General features: G+C 33.2%; 1 protein-coding gene across 5 annotated transcripts in view; it reads right to left on the reverse strand.

Annotated features, from left to right (window-relative positions):
• Nucleotides 1–15,749, reverse strand: part of Myb (proto-oncogene like protein Myb) — a 48,166-nt gene that overhangs the window by 19,963 nt on the left and 12,454 nt on the right. For 4 of the 5 annotated variants that reach the window (XM_089709496.1, XM_089709493.1, XM_089709491.1 and 1 more), the window contains 2 exons: nucleotides 1,498–1,627; nucleotides 485–634 (listed from right to left, as the gene is read on the reverse strand). In XM_089709496.1, the coding sequence (XP_089565622.1) occupies nucleotides 485–634; nucleotides 1,498–1,627 (280 nt within the window). Of the gene's footprint in view, nucleotides 1–484; nucleotides 635–1,497; nucleotides 1,628–4,687; nucleotides 4,836–15,749 lie in introns of those variants that run through there. The other variant, XM_089709495.1, reaches the window with a different exon arrangement.

The raw sequence follows: 15,749 nt of genomic DNA on the forward strand, positions 1-15,749 counted from the left end.
TTAATTCTACAAATTACAATTATAATAAAATATGCATCTTAACCCAAATATGATTTGCATACAAAATATTAAGCGTATTCGGAATAATCATGCAAAAAAAATCTGTTAGTAAAAATAAATAAAACCGGTCAAGCGCGAGTTCAAAATTCAAATGGCTAAGTTTTTTGACGAAATTCTACATTCCTATTTGATTCTTAATTTAAAAACCTACATTCGAAACACAGTCTTTATTCATTATACGTTTTGTTTTCTCTTCAACCAGTTCACAATCGAGCTATTCCTAATTCAAAAAATTGGTTTTTAATTTTTATTTTCTAACCAGCCAGTTCGAATTCGAAACATCACAAAAAAACATTCTTAATTCAAAAAAGTAATCTATTTTCTATTCAGCCAGTTCACAAAAATCATTTATTTTTTCAATTTTTTTTTTGCAAACAGCCAGTTGCTTCCGAATAATTCCTAAAAAAAATATGTTTAACCTCACCTCCTTGGTCCATGGGCCCTTGACTAGTTTGGGGTCGACCACCTTGGTCCACCGCTGCTGACATTGTACATCGGATCTGTCCGGGAACTGAGCGGCTATCATCTCCCAATTCTCTTTGTATATGCGCACGTACATTTTAAGTTTCGCGTCCTGGAATTATTATTAAATTATTATTTACAAGAAAGGTTTTTGTAGAATCTCTATATATATCTGTTTTGATTTTCGCAAAACAATTAAAATAAAAAATAAATATTTATCAACATATTAAACAACATTCAACAATTATACAACAACATATTATTAAAAAGACAAATTCCAAGTTGTAAATAAATTGATAAATTAAACGAGGTATTATTCTTCGTTTTTTAAATTATTTATGTTTAGGTATATTTTAAAGAGAAATAATTTCAACTAATATTTTCGAGTCGATATCATCCTAAAGCGCAATACACATTGAGCCCGCCGGGCCGCCGACATATGTCGGCAACTTTTTGTCGGCGGTCTAGTTGGCGGCTTCACTTATTACAAGTCGGAAAATTTGGTCGGCGGCATGTCGGCGGCTTGAGATGAGAAATTTATTTGGCAGTCAGTGATTGCCGTGTGTCGATAAAGGTTGTGTGGTAAGTGGTTGTGTCATATAATTTTGGTGGTGTATCTTCGATAATTCAGTAAATAGAAATAATCTTAAAAATGAAAAATACAAGCACGTCACTACAGGTCGAGCGTCGCCGCCCGCCGGGCAACTGAGCGCAGGCGTACCCAAGCCGCCAACATGTCGGCGGGTAACACGCGCGGGCGCATGTTGCCGACATGATTCTTTTCATACAGGCCGCCGGGTTGTGTCGCCGGGCTTTGTCGGCGGCCCGGCGGGCTCAATGTGTATTGCGCTTTAGGATACGTCTACGAATAAACAAAAAAACTTAATAAAAAGTGATTAAAACATTATGTACATGTGTGAAGAATATGTAATCCTACTTTTTTTACAGATGTCACAGATAATTAATTGCCTCTACCTCATCTTTGGTCCATCTTCCCCTATTACAGTTCTTCCTCGGGCCAGAACTTTTGGATGAAAGTAACGCATCGTCGTATGCCGCCGAGTCGTCGCTGTAGTCGCTCGACTCCGAATCATTGCCGCTACGTCTGTAACAAAAAAAATAGATTAGGATGGGTGCGTAGTCGAAATTCGATAGACTAGGATGGGTAATGGGTATATAGTCGAAATTCGAAATTTTTAACACGCATATAATAGCTTCACTTACATTGTATGTTTGTATACAGTAATTGACTCCTTTCAACAAGATTTTGACCAACTTTAATAAAAAAGATTTAAATCAAATTTTGTACACTTATCCAGGAGCGTGTTTATTTATTTTGGACTACGAATTACGATGTATTGGTTAACTCGGTAGTCGAAATTCAACATTCTTAATGACAATAACATTTACATTTGACAAATCAGCATTGTAATACGAAAACAACGATGTATAATATAATCGCTACACGTAAAAGGATCATTAAAATACATGTGAGAAGACCACCCACGACGCATTAATATACTTACTCGACAATTAAAGGCTTTATTTAAATTAAAGGTATGAAATGACATGCAGAGTCATCAAATAATTTTAAGTACCAACGGCTAAAGGCTATATCCGAGTACAAAAAAAGTAGATTAAGAATGTGACAATAGGTAGGTAATTTAAGAGTTAAGGGTTTATAAACAATTGACAACATTAAGAATACCTAGAACAGTGTTTCTATAAGACTTCCTTAGACATATTGACAAATGAAACCAGTATTTTATGTATTTTTAACGAGCATATATTACATTATAGCTTCCAATGTTGTGGATGAAAAATATGTGTTACTTAAGTAAAGTAAAGGCATTCATAGTCATTATAAAAACCTGTAATTATTCAATTTGAAATATTATTCTATCTATTGAGCAACTTGATTATTGCGAATCTTTCGAGAAAGTTTTTTACGTACAAGTAAATAATTTCTATGTATTATGACGACTCAAAAGTGCTTCTAAGGAAATCTGTGCTAAGTACGAAAATATTTTAGTTAGAGTTTATTAATAGCTATAATAATACTGTACGGAACTACACGCTATATCGAACTTGACCGGTTTAACATAACCTTGGGAATGCGATGAAGCTTTTAATTTTTTGTAGCTTGTGTAAAGTAAAAGACTATTAAAGAAATCAGCAATTCAATTGTTAAATTATCTTAATTAATTGTTAAGAAATGCGTATTGTTTTTGTTTTCTACTTATTAGGAAAACTTTACGGTCATAAACAAAAGAGTGCCTAAGGAGAAAGTTTGTAGCCATCCTAATCAAATTTGAGCCATGGCAGCCAATATCGATTGAGACTAGCCAACTGCAACTAGCAGGAGATATAATTTTACAGTGCACAGTACAAATATATGAGCAGTTTCATAAAATTATTACAAATGTAAATCGTAATCTCCTATCGTATCCGCTACGAACGAGCTACATTTTCAATCGATCTACGAATCTTTACAAGATGAAGGCGGCAACTGGCAAGGCAAGCTAAAATCTTTATCTCACTTTTACACATCGTAGTTAAATTCGCTTAGATGGCTGTAATCTCAAAGCTATTTATACTTCAAAGCAATTCCCTTTAATAACCACGAGCAAATTAATCATTACGACATTACATATACGTTCATCAGAAAAAAGTGGCGCCAATCTTTCTTTGGCGCGTGAACGCGTAGAATAGGAATTCTAGGAAGAAGGACAGTGCATTTTAATGCATCCTTTCTACACGTACTTATAGTCAAATATGAGCCTTTTGTTGCATATTATAAAGCCTTAAATAGCACCCGTAAGCTCGTATTAAACGAGTTCCCGTAATGGCTATTGAAAATACGTGAATACCGGTTTTAGGTCCAATAATAATACTCGTCTCCGTATTTCGATGAGGTAAGAATTGGAATAAATATGTGTTTAATACCGGCATCAGCTGATGGGGAACATGTTTCATTCATCGACTGGTTTTATATTTTATCTGTCACTTTGAGTCGCGCCGGTCGCTTTTGTCTGGTGCGATCCAACCTTGGGACAATAATGGGTGTCAAATAAGCTATTGCTGTATTATGGTGCAATTGTATCCAGCTAAAATTCTCAAAGCTCTAAACGAAAAATAGTGAAAGAACAATCAAAGCCCCATATGGGTAGACCATTAAAATCATATGCCTAGAATCTGTAACGTGGTTTGTCTATCGCTCAAAAACAGGAATAACTTGATTTGAAGACTAGTCTTTAAAAAGAGACTTTTTTTAATTCTTTATTTATCTAAACTTAAATAAAATATATATAAAATAGCATTACAACTGCAAGGTGTTGCTGTTACACTTTACAGCATGCTTGAACTACTAATTAATTTTATTTATGTAGTAGTGTGTATTACGTCTTAAATTAAGCGTTACAAAAAAATTGACCTTTTAATTAGCATATAAATAGACCTGTAATAGAGCGTTGGTTACTTTACGAAAATTTAAGAAGTCAACACAATCTTAAAGCTTTGAAGAAATATGTCTCCACATTCGTACATTATTCAGCTGATTTCAAAACAAACAGCATACTAGACGTTACATATTACAATTTACAATATCCTGCATAATTGAACGGAAAGTTTTCAAGGATGTCTCAGTAATTTGTTCATACATATCCCATTATTCATTAATTGTATTTATGAACGCTATTTATCCGCTAAGCTTACGTCATTTTAACATCTAATCTCCAGTGAGGCCCACCAACGCTTACCGACAATTCTCAAACGAAACCGGAATCGCTGATATGAATGTTTTGAATGAACACATATTTCTTATCATTTTTGCCTTCACTAAACGCAGACTTGTAACTGGAACTTGGAAGTTGACTACCAACGTCGTAAGATTTTGTTAATTATTATTTACGACGAGGATTTTGATTATAGGGTAAGTTTTCTCAATGAAGTTTAGGAGATGCCTTTCTTCTCATGCATTGTGTATTTGTGTATCATCTGATATTAGAAGTATATCATCTTGTATACCATCAATTGAAAACATTACATGATTAGTCGCAAAAAGATCGCAAACGTACTAAGTAGGTACATGTTGTTATTGTATTGTCTAGGTTGCAGACGTACAGCTGAACGCAAACTACCTTCAAACAAATTATGAAAAACTTACTCAAATAACATCACGACGATTTATCCAAACCAAACAGAACACTCCATTATTCACTAAACATTACAGACTAGTTATTAATTGCACAAGATTATCCCGTGGTTCCCGCCAAAACGACTCACATTCTCCGACGCACACGCATTGAAAGTCACTGGCACACTAATAAAAGAAATCAGCACTTGCATGTGTGGGTATGTATGAATACAATGCACGCACACACCCACGTAGCAAATAAGGGTGAATACAAAACCCCTAACTGTGCTAGATAAGGACGAAAGATATACTTCGAATGTGTGAGCGAGACATACGACCAGGTACCCTTCAGCCCTCTGGGAAGTGACGCAATGGAAAGGTGCAAGCAGGTGCTGGCAATGTGTTTAGAAAAAGAAAAATATATTTCTTTCTGTAGGATAGGTCAGCGCCGTAACTAAGTTATATTATTACCTTCCGTATGCTATAAAATAAATTAAATTGAACAAGATAGTTTTTAATGCCTCAATTGGAAACCTATTCATGCAGGTTCTACAATATGTTTAATTCATCTAAGCAATTATTTACATGCAATAGTTTGTAATTCCTCAATTCTAAAAACTATAGAAGATTCTACAAATTTAAGTTTATCCGTATAAATTTATTACAAACCCACAAACAATAACAAGCATGAAGTGACAAAAATTTGCAATCTTTACATACCTTATTCTTTTTAAAGTCGTATAGCGAAATTCTAAGAAAATTGCATCTTTTCGATCGCAAAACGGGCCCTTGACAAAATCAACAAAAAATACGGTTTGAACGGATGCTACGCTAATTCTGAAACGGGGGTTCTGTTTTTGCGAAATTCGATGAGTTACAAATGTCAGCTGATTTGAAACATGTTGGTTTTAAGCCGTTGTTTAAACAGTTAATAGTCCTGCATGTTATGCAGTTTATTTATATACGAATACGTGACTTGTAGTATTTTTACGTGTGCACATAAATTATATAACAGATTGTAAATCAACTTCCTGTCATATTAACAATGATAAGACTTCAATCAATTCCTTAAATTTAAGGGCAATGCCAGATACGAAAGCTTTTAATCAGATAAGTAACTTTTTCACATAGCTTTTAGAGTAGCGGCATGGTCTTAAAGTATTTCGCTTTAATTTTTGAAGGTCAAAATGTAAAGGGAAGGTCAATATTTTAAAAGAAGTATTATAATTAATATGTAATGAAATTTCCGTCAACTTATAGCATATTGGAACAAGGTATTATCTGTGGTATTATGTTTTCGATTTATTACTATTTAGGTAATTAGGCTTTCTTATGGTATGAATATATCCATTAATAAACGGAAATAGACTATCAGAACATAATACAATGAAATCATCAGGACCCTAGCGTAATTCTAATTACAATAAGGAAGCTTTGGTTCCACCTGCCACCCTTGGACAAGATTGTGGTCGCGATTAAACGGAAACTGTCTTAACTAAATCGGTGAGGTCATTAACAATGGCAGGAACAAAGAAATTTTACTATTGGCAACGGATGTACATAATATTATATAGGTATGTAATGATTACAATAGACTACATAGGGTGGCTTTTGTAATATGTAACGTACGAGCATAATTATGTAGGTACGTCCAATGTAATATGAAGGGGCAATGCTTAAAACTACTCGAAGCTTTCGAAGCATTTACGGGGTAGATCTTCCTTTGATCAAATATGAATATGAAAAATTGAAAACCTCATATTTGGTATCCAACCGCTTCTATAAAAGGTGCTTCAGACCCACGAGTAAAGCTATAAAATACAATTACAACGAGAGAATATTAATTTCTAAGCTTGATTATCATAACAATCGATACCATGTGGGCTCGCTTTTTGATGTTTACCCAAATTAATTGTAAGTGTATAAACAAATTTAAAGATAATTAACCGTTATTTCATCAATCCGTTCTCGTCACGCATTCTAGCAAACCAACCACGCATGAACCATCGCAAATAACCGAATATTTACGAAACCTTAAGACCGTCAACTTCCTTGCTTCACGAGGGTTCTAAGGAAGTGTCCAGTTAATACACTCATATTCCGTACTTCCTGCTCGTCCCCCAGTGTTCACTGCGTCGCTTTCTAATTCAAACTAGTTTTAGTACTGTTTACTGATACACAACGTATTGACAGATCTCTATTGACAAGTTTCAGGGCCAGTGACCAATACTTTGAAGGAGTACTATTCAATTTAAGAAGAGAAACAGAATTATTGATGTAACGTGTGTCATTTTTAAGAACAAGAGAATAAGAACAAAACACACTTTTCTAAAATGTCACTAGAACTTTATGTTGTTGTGACTTTGTTGATAAATTCCCATAATTACAATGCAATCTTGTGCAATTTACACAAACATTTAGTCACCATTACAACCATATCTGTGGGATCATTTAACATTATATCTGAACGCATGACTAGTTTCTGTTCCCAAGACACTTTTTCTAAGACACGACGTCTAGAAATAACAAATGAATGGGCAGAATTACATTGCGATTATTTCTAAGAAGTATTAAGTGAAAATGTACCAATAGGATTCTATAAACATTTATTGAATTTTGTAACTGTTTACAAATCAACATTTTTTATAAGTTTGCTTTTTGTTATCCGATTAGTGGTTGAATGCATTTCATACAACAACAATTTGAGCGTATTTTTATACCTACGTAGCTACAATTTATTTGTTTATAGCTTTTGTGAGCCATAACCATATAATTTTGTTAGAACAAGATTTGTTTATGGATTAAATCGTTTTTAGAAAATACCTACTTGTGTTGATAATATGTATAAGTTAAATAATAATTCCTCGATTTTATTAATTAACTGCTATTATTATTTTTCATACTAACAATTGAATATTATTAAAATATCGATAACTAAGAGAAGACGATACATTTAATAAAACCATTCATATGTGGGATGAAAACGTGATAGGGATTGTGGAATCTCGTAAAACCTGTTCTTAGGACGGCATTATTGTATTACTTTTCCCATCCTAACCTATTTTCTACGGAACGCCTAGTGGGTGGTAAAAAATTGATTATTTACTCATTACACGCAAAAAAGAAGTTAATGAAAAAAAAATACATTATATAGAGTAATTTCTTTTATGTCCTTTAAAGACATTAGCGAAGACATATAAAATCCATAACAACTAACAAGCTATCTGTAACATAAGCTTGTTTTTAGTTTTATTTTGATCGTAAAGTGAATTAATAAAACTCCTTCGCGGGAGATGTACATTGTACACATCATAAGCTTAGCGTAATTGTTTGATCAGTTACTCACATGTGATATGGCCCTATGGGTCATACAAGTCTACCAACAAGCTGACATGTTGTTTTGGAGATTTAATAAAGCTAAAATAGTATCTGAAAAATAAGCATAGGAGAGCAAAATGGTCTGTACTTCAACACCCCTGCCTACATTTGGACAATTAGTATATAGACATACATGTAAAACTGTAAGGTATTATATATACTTTTACAACGCGCCTACAAATGGACGATTATTATAAAGGTATACGTAATACTTTAAAACCTCTTCAATTCCACCAAGTAACAAAGGCATGTCAGCTCATATAAACAAGACCACAGTGACTGATAACACGACACCGGATTCTGTTTCGAGAAAGCACTTATGAGGTCTCGCCATGTAACAGAATACGTTCAATGGTATGGAAGTAACAAGTACTTGCGCAGTTTCACACAGTTTGGAAAAAACTGCTATCAGGTTTAAGATGTTCATTGAGAGTAGCGGATGCTTTGGGTAAGTTGTGGTTGCTATGGTAACGCAATCTATACTCATATTGTGGAGGCAAAGTTTCTTACTTTGTAGGGGGTGATCTTCGGAAGTACTTGGTCATGAAAATTCTTTCACTAACAGAAAACCAAACTATACTATTGAATACTATTGAAGAGTAACATAGACTGTATTAAATCGGTTAGTTAACTTGTCTATCTTTCTCTGTCTTAGATCAAAAACATAATCTCATCAGGTAAATTCATATGGTTTTATAATTATTTCAAAATTTGGTACTTAAATTTTATCAAAAAATAAAATATGATACATATCATCAATGGCAGCTAACTATGATTGTTAAAACAAGGTAAAAATATAAGTTATGTAAGGCATGATTAAACTTCAATAGACATTAAACTACATATTTATATTACAATCAGTTAAATAGAAAAGTATGCTTTTAATCTACATATCCTCACTGCGCAGTATCATCAATGATACAATTGACCAAGCCCATAAATAAATTTGACAAAAAGAATGTTATTAGATGAACCTATTGAATTCTTCTCAAGTGTGAGTTCAAAACCGTGAGAGCTTACTATTTTGTCTGGTCACTATTACTCTAGCGAAGGGATTATTTTAAATAGGAAAGTATAATAGGGTTATTTGAAGCTACTATTCATGAAGCAGGGATCGCAAACCTTTCAATGTGAATAATGTTAATATACATTGGCACATAATTTATTGTAATTAATAGGTACAAGACAATGTTTTGTAATTTACAATGGTATTACTATAATTATCGCCAAAAAATAATACTACCAACATTTCTGATGTACAAAAAGATAATAATTAAATTGTTAGACAATATTGTCCAGCAATTCATAAAAAAACTCTTCACCTTGAAAGAAATATGATGAGCCTACTAAAATTAAAATAAGCATACAGATAATTATCAAACAAAAAACACCTTACATAATCTTAACCAGCTTGTACCAAATGTTGATAGCAGCTGGCATCTATGATAGCGAGGCTAATCTAAGAATAAATAAGGGTAGATGTTAGAGCAGGTTCACTATATTTTGTAAGACAAACGAATAGGGAACCAAGTACACATAAAGGAGTGTGTCTATTCATTTTCTCACGGACCATGATTTAGCGCTATGGGATTACTTTCATTGTGTGTATTGCAGAAAGATTTTTTTATGAATGCAACGTCAACATGAATTAATGAAGATAAATATAGAGATGTATGAGGGATTATCACATACCTATGAGCAAGACTTGATGATTAATTATTAAATTTAAAATTAATTTGTCCATACGAGTAGTTTTTAATACACAGTTCTTTTTTCGATAAAATTAAAGATGTTTAAAATGTGGTATATGATTTATATCACGAGAGCCTAATGAAAGGTTAATAATTAAAATATAAGAACGCAGGAACCTTATACGTACGTCGGCTACGATAAAAACAAAATTATAAAATCTCCGGGCAACTTCCGACGTGTTTATTAAACGTGGGATCCAGGTTTTTGTTGAAAACTTAAAACCAGTCCACCATATGCCGTCGATGACACATTAAACACATTTTGTTTTTGCTTGTTAGCAAAACGGACCACTTAAACCTTCAGTTATCGTGTGATAAAACTATTTTTGGATGTGACGATATGTTTATGGTGTTCGAATCAAAGATAACGACAGCTGAAAATGTTATTGATTCCGTGAGGATAGAGATACTGTTACTTTAAAAGTCTGCGCAAACGACAAAGCGCAGACTTATAAGACCTTGTACAAACTTGGTCCTTCAAGTCCGACCACCTTAGCAACTATTAGAATAGATAAAACGGTGACATGCCTTATACAATAATTCTTTAAGTACGTCGAAGGTAATGTAGGCATTTTTAATTTAAAAAGGACATTAGGCTAGCAACAAATGTGGGGTGAGGTATAAAGGGACAGCTGTTGTATGATTACCATCGCATAGACGATGGGTGGTTCTCCCTTACAGTGCCCTAAAACGTAATATCCGACCATTTATAACTTGTACTTTAACTACCAGAATTTTAAAGTTTTATTATACATGTATGGTGGTTTTCAAGGCTAAAGTATATTTCAAAATATGGATCCACCTGTTAATAAGCAGAAATTTATGATTTAAATTAAATTTTAAATAATGAATGATCATTTCTATATAATTTTAATAATATACGACGATAAGATCACATAAAATGATATCGAATTAAGAAGTACAAAGATATTAATTATTAAGTACATTTATTCCTAAAACATGCTATCATCTTCATATAGACGACTCAGTTTTACTGGAACCTATAAGTAAATCCTCATAAATGATTCGTCTAGAATTCAGATTAAGTAAACCATGACATCATGCACTCCATCCATTCCATCAACGCACATGTAATTTATCAAGTGGTCACCCAAACTTCCAGGGCTAATGAAAACGCGCGGGATTCCATAAATTGTATCAATCACAAAGCCAAGACATTGACCGGTTGCAAGCAGCTTTCGTTATAAAAAATTGTATTATTATATAACAAAGGTCTAAGGGTTGTTCACCTGGGCATTACCCCAAGATTAATGTCTTGAACAATGACTCCTGCGCACATGGCCTGACATTTCTGAACCCCGTGTGTTTTTTACGTTTTTTACCCTACTTCCTCCCTTTCTTACAATTATTGAGCACGCGCTAAAGGTAAAGGTGTCTAGAGAAAGCGCTAATGAACCATTTACTGCTTTTGTTGTGACGTTTTAATAAATAAAGGTCGATTCGTTGTGAATTAATAAATAAAAAATAAGACATGTGTTGCGAATTCCCAATATATTATGTAATTTACTAATTGATATTGACACGTTTTATGGTATCTAACTACCACATTTTGTGTTCAAATGTTAGAAGAATATTAAGAATGTGTTTTTAATTAATGCTTTCATCGAATGATAAATATGCATGAAATTAAATCGTATTTTTGATGTTACTATCCTTTCAAATGCTTTTGAACAGTATATAAATATAACAAGAATCAAATTTGTACATTAAATAATCAAATCCGTGTTCTGGATATTTCGCAATAAATTTAATTTAAGTATAGCTACCCACACTTTTTTCTGTTAGTAGTAAATCCATTATGAAAACTATTTCTCCCAAACTGATCTAGTCAACACCCAAAAACTAAATCAATGAAATATAACTCAATTTACGAAGTATGTCACACCCAAAGCTCTCATGAGACGGGCCCCAATGAGGTCATCGTTCGACACAAGCGCCACTGAACCAAATTGCTTCAGTTTATCATACTATCGCAATTTTGATATGTTGAAATAGACGAAATCCGCCCATTGATTGTGAATTATTTACTTATTGAATAATTACGTGATTTATTGCTCGACAACAACGTTTCGGTTGGATATTGTTAATGGATTGATAAATATATTTTGATTTTAAGTTTAGAATTATTATAATTGGACGGTTTATTACATCATGAGTATACAATTGAATACAAAAGCTCAATGCTAAGGATGACTTAACAAAAATTCATCTTTAGAAGCAAGGAAAATACATTCAAAATAACTCCACGTAAGCTTAGAATGTCCTATTACTTTACCAAAATAATAAATCATTACAATTTATTTGATCCTTTTCGCGAGCCAGACGGTATCGCATTTCGTATGCGAAAATCAACAGCAGTCAACGACCGGTACTGTAGTAATGGGAAGATAAAGAATGCAGTCCCGAAGCCCGGGTTCCGTCATCGGGTAGCCAAGCAGGTGATATGCCATGTGGTATCCACGTGTCAATCGAATTTACGCGATACCGATCGCAAATTATCGAAGATTACGAATGGTTTCAGAATAGGTGGCTAAAGGTGTGAACGGAATATTGATTAACGTTTTGTTCGAATCAAATTAGGTAAAGGTCGAATTGGTAATTTTATAATTGATTTATATGATTATTGGTTTCCCTTTACGACTTTTTCACTAATTGTGAAGAAAGTAGTATTTATTTATTTATTTATTTATGACACTTTATTGTACATATAACAGAAATTTAAAATAAGTGAATACACAAAATTGGAAAAAGCAATCTCTTCCAGGCAACCATAAAAATAAAGGACATGTAAGACATTGGTAAAAAGCGAGGGCGCATCAAAAAGATAGTAGTTACCTAATTATAAAATGAACTTTTTCAAAATTTATCGTCCGCTTTAAAATACGTAAATCGCATCGCAAGTTACACGCTTAAGTGTCTAGCATGACCTATCCTTCCAAACATTTGCATCATGGTAGGTACTTTAAATTCTAAAGTTTTACACTCAATTGCAGCGCTTCAGTATTCCTAATGGAATATCCATTGACACAATAATATCTGATGTACAAATAGAATACAATATACCGTGCAATCGGCGGGAGTGCACGAGCCATCTGCGACCCCCACAATACCACGTTGATTGTACACAGCTGCCGATCGATAAAAATATGGTAGCTTGTTCCTTTGGATCGCTTTTGGGGACACAACAAATTGGCGGTGTATGGATATTTGGACTTACGATAACATTATTTTAGTTGCAACTTTTAAATTGTACTATCAAAGTTTTTCTTATAAACCGGGGTAATATAAATAACCATGACAATCGTCGGAAATTACACATAAAACTGGAAAACAAAACCATGTAGATAAAAGCAGAGCGCTTTGTCATTCTCATATTCCGAAGAGATTAAAGAGATAACGGGTCTGACTAACCAAAAAGAAAACGAAATGAGACCTAACCTTAGGTTTTTTAACATGTTATTAGCCGCGTTGTCACTAAATACAAGCACCAATAATTCCCAATTCTACAGATAAATTAAAGAAAGCTCTCTAGGACAAGCTTTCAAGAAGTAGTAAAATCCAGACTTTAAATTATAATTTCAATCGACTATTTATAGTCTCTCAATAGTGTGTATAGCTTTTAATTCGAGATAACAATGTCCTTGTAATGTTTCCTTATATTATCAGAATAATTTGTAACCTAGTTTACTAGCTTAAAGAATTGAAGTTCAAAGGTTTAAAAAAAGCTTTTAAATTACAAATGTATTGGTAACCAGCATTAATAAATATATCTAATATATGTCTATACAAATATTATAAAGAGGAAAGGTTTGATTTTTTGTTTGTTGTTTGTTTGTATGAATTGAATAGGCTCCGAAACTACTTGGCAGATTTGAAAAATTCTTTTGGAAAGCTACATCATTTCTGAGTGACATAGGCTAGGTTTTATCCCGGAAATCCCACGGGAACGGGAACTATGCGGGTTTTTTTTTGAAAACGCGGGCGAAGCCGCAGGCGGAAAGCTAGTACCTATATTATAAAGGCGAAAGTTTGTAAGGATGTATGGATGTATGGATGTATGGATGTTTATTACTCTTTCACGTAAAAACTACTGAACCGATTACAATGAAATTTAGCACACATATAGAGGGTAGCTTGGATTAACACATAGGATAGGTTTTATCCCGGAAATCCCACGGGAACGGGAACTATGCGGGTTTTCCTTTGAAAACGCGGGCGAAGCCGCGGGCGGAAATCTAGTTAATTATATTTTTTAACTACTTAACTGTAACAGTGACAACACATGCACATACAACTCAGCTTTATTACTAAACAACATTTCATGAGCAATTTTCGTGTTTATAGAAAATTCTCCAAACAGCTGTTTCCAGCAATGCATACAGTGCAAAAATAAAAATCGTCAAAACAAACGCAACTGGCCTATTCAAAGGGCAATGCACTTTAACACATAATAATGCATTTTAGGCTCTTTTGAAATCTTTCCCCTAAATTATGTTTTACCATAAAGCAGGTTTTGGACAAAGGATATATGCAAATGGTACGATATGAACATTTGGGTTTTCTTTGAAGATTTCACGCTCTCGTTGCTTTGAGAAAATATTCGAAGGAGAAAAGTATTCAATCAACTGTACGAAAAATACTATGGCATATATCAAATATTAATAGGCTCACAAACTAATTCCGAAAATACGTGAACTGATCATTGAAGCGATTATGAATTCTGTCTTAAATAATATAATCGTTCTTTATTACATGCATTAATAGAAAAAGACTATCGAAAGCATAAAACTGAAAATAAAACCAACATTAATATGTATCAAAGAAAGAATTATTCAACTTATAAACTTATCTCACCCTCACGCACTCGCCCATAAAATCGATCAAAACTCCAACTCAAAACAATTATATTCAATACAACTCCTCAGATATGGGGTCAAAACACCATGGGAACAAGATCATCTCGTTCCTTGTAAACAGAATTTGTACAACATGCACCAAGCTCTATTGTCCAAACCAATGCATGCCCCTCGTGGGAACTCCGACATTAGTTTGTAATTTGAGCCCCACTTTAAATAAATACAGGTGATAACTGCACCCTTTCATGAGCTATAAATTACAATTAGTATTTTGGTAACATCCACTTACAAGCAAAGTACTAAAGTAACAAAGTACAATGTACTTTAGAAGTTGTAAGTAGGTCTTAAGTATAGGTATCTATCTATATGCATTCCTACATGGTTTCGAGATATTAAAACTTGAAAGTTTATATTGATTCTTAACAGCAAAGTATTTCTTTACTTTAGAATCTGCTAAAATTTAAATAAAGTTTTCGCATTTGTTCGTTAGTATAAATATGCCCTTCAGATATTTAAAACTAATAGCTAATTGTTGAAATATTGATTTCATTTACAAAAGTTTCTCTCTTAAAAGGCCATTACGTTTCTTACACTTTAAACTTTAAAGTGAGATTTATTGCAATGACCTTTTTCTTATCATGCACATTTGGTAAACCTATTGTGAGCCCTGTATGCACTCAACACTTGGTAACACATGTTAAACCTTGTGAATATTTATTGTATAGATTCCTAGAAGTAAGGACAAGAAATACTCGAACAGGGTCATAAATAAAGGTATCATTTTGTGTGTTGTATAGACCCCTAAATGGTTGAGTTATATGTATAGCTCTCTGTGTGTAGTTCACTTGTATCCTTCAGACTGTTAAGACATACCTCCGATACTCTATTTGAAGATAAATATAATTTGGAAAATCCAAAAGTGCACGCCTCATAATTTTTTTTTAATAAATATTTATTAATTATTATTTTTGTTTATTTAATAACAATTAAACCACATCGAATCATACCCTGAAAAATGAAAGGGTTCTATTCCTGAGCATACTCAAGCGTAAGAGAAAAAAAAAGACTCGATTAGTAAAGTATTTC

The sequence above is a fragment of the Colias philodice genome, chromosome 22, assembly GCF_061535455.1.
Source record: "Colias philodice isolate Cphi_HAF_F1 chromosome 22, ilColPhil1 Martin Lab GWU primary, whole genome shotgun sequence".
Classification (NCBI taxonomy): Eukaryota; Metazoa; Arthropoda; class Insecta; order Lepidoptera; family Pieridae; genus Colias; species Colias philodice.